Source organism: Canis lupus, chromosome 35 (genome assembly GCF_011100685.1).
Source record: "Canis lupus familiaris isolate Mischka breed German Shepherd chromosome 35, alternate assembly UU_Cfam_GSD_1.0, whole genome shotgun sequence".
In the NCBI taxonomy this organism is placed as follows: domain Eukaryota; kingdom Metazoa; phylum Chordata; class Mammalia; order Carnivora; family Canidae; genus Canis; species Canis lupus.
Window position 1 is genome coordinate 27,604,715 of NC_049256.1, and position 2,308 is coordinate 27,607,022.

The following is a 2,308-nucleotide window of genomic DNA, read 5'->3' on the forward strand; positions in this document are numbered from 1 at the left end:
ATCCAGTAATTCCACTGCTGGGTTACCCAAATAAAACAAATAAAGTAACTAATATGAAAATATTATGCACCTGTATGTTTTTTGCAGCCTTACTTATAATAGTCAAGATATGGAAGCAACCCAAGTGACCACTGATAGATGAATAGATTAAAAAACCATGATGTATATATATAATATATATTATGATTTATAATATATAATATATATTATATATACATCTATGTATATAATATATATATATAATGAAATATTACTCAGCCAAAGAAGAACAAAATATTGCCATTGAACACAACATGGATAGATCTAGGGGTATAATGCTGAGTGAACTAAGTCAGTCAGGAAAGAGAAATACCATGATTTCACACACTTTGTGGAATTTAGGAAACAAAACAAATGAACAATCCAAAAAAAAAAATCCCTAGAGAACAAACTAGTGGTTGCCAGAGGGAAGGTGGGTGGGTTGATGGATGAGATAAAGGGGATTAAGAGTACACTTATCAAAAAAAAGTACACTTATCGTGTTGAACATTGATAAATGTATACAGTTGTTGAATCATTCTATTGTGCACATGAAACTAATGTAACACGTGTGTTAATTACACTCGAATGAAAAAAAGACAATTAGAAAACATATTTCATTACTTATCCAGGGTAATATTTTTCTGTGATATCTGGTTCCTCTTCAATTTTGTAGATTCATGTCAACTCTTACCAGCTTCCTCAATGCATTCTTCATGTCCTTATTCCGTAGGGTATAAATGAGAGGATTCAGACTTGGAGTGATGATCGTGTAAAAGAGGGTGAGGAACTTGCCCTGGTCTAAGGAGGCACTGTTACCTGGTTGTAGGTACATGTAGATTATAGTTCCATAGAAGATGGACACAACAGTGAGATGAGATCCACAAGTATTCATTGATTTTTTTCGGCCTGCTTTTGACTTTATTCTCAGCACAGCTTTGGCAATGTAGCCATAGGATAGAAGAATAAGGCTGAGGGGTGTAAGGACAAAGACAATGCCTAAAGCAAAAACAGACATTTCAACTGTTGTAGTGTCTATACAAGCTATTTTGACTATAGCTGGCAACTCACACAGGAAATGGTCCAGAAGGTTGTTTCCACATCGAGGCAAATTCAGGGTGAGTGTACACAATGCTACCGAATTGGCCAAACTAATGCTCCAGACTGTGATTATTATCTTGAGACAGAAATGTGGGTTCATGATTATCAAATAATGCAAAGGCTTACAGATAGCTGTGAAGCGATCATAGGACATAACAGCTAGGAGGAGGCATTCGGTGGAACCCAACCACATATAAATATAGAGTTGAATGACACAGCCTATATAGCTAATGGTCTTGTCAGGTCCCCACAAGTTAACCAGCATCTGAGGGATGATGCTGGTTGTGAAGCATAGATCCAGGAAAGATAAATTCCTGAGGAAAAAATACATTGGTGTATGGAGACAGGAATCCAGGAGAGATGCAATGATGATGGCTGTGTTACCCACCCATGTAATGAAGTAAAAGACAGTGACAACTCCTGATAGCACCATCTCCAGTTTGGGATAGTCAGAGAAACCAAGTAAAACAAAACCGTGTAGAGAAGTATAATTGTTTTGGTCCATAGTCCACCTAATGCTCAAATCCTAGAATGAGAAGAGCAGGAGGTGAAGGAATACGGGGATGAAGACAATGAGGAAGAGGAGCAGAAGGAGCAAGAAGAAGAGAGGGAGAAAGAAGAGGAGAAATCTGTCAATACAGACTATATAATTTAAATACAAAATTTTAAAAAGGATACAATTTATGTTAATAATTTAAAAATAATGGGCAAAAGAATTACAGCCAAGTAATTTGGTATTTGTTGTAGATCTTTTATAGTGATGAGTTTCATAATATATTTTTATCTAAGTGAGTTTGGTGAGTTTACTCTTAAACTCAAGGTCTGAAATTTCTCACATATAAGTTTGGAAGTTTGGAATAGACCTGGTTCTAAAATGATGCGACCCTTTGATTCTCTACAAATCTTCCAGGCTTGATATAGTGAAAAGACTCTTTTACTTGGTCATTAAATTCACCTAAAGAATGTAATTATTTTGCTAATGTCAGAATGAGTAAAAGAGTGTTCCTCTTTTTTCATATCTTCGTGATTAGCACTGTTGACATCCCAGTTTCTTATGTAGAAGATATGACATTTATCCTTATCACCTTTATCTATCTCTCTCATTCCAATACCTAACTTATCACGCAAACTGGTAAATTTGAATGCAAATTATGTTTTAACTATCCTCTCACTTTTAAAGAGCTTCCAC

General features: G+C 35.4%; 1 protein-coding gene across 1 annotated transcript; it reads right to left on the reverse strand.

The window, feature by feature from the left end:
- Positions 1–682: 682 nt before the first annotated feature.
- OR2W1 (olfactory receptor family 2 subfamily W member 1) lies at positions 683–1,624 on the reverse strand. The gene is given in 1 exon segment (NM_001389044.1): positions 683–1,624. A coding segment is annotated over 1 exon segment (942 nt).
- Positions 1,625–2,308: the final 684 nt, after the last annotated feature.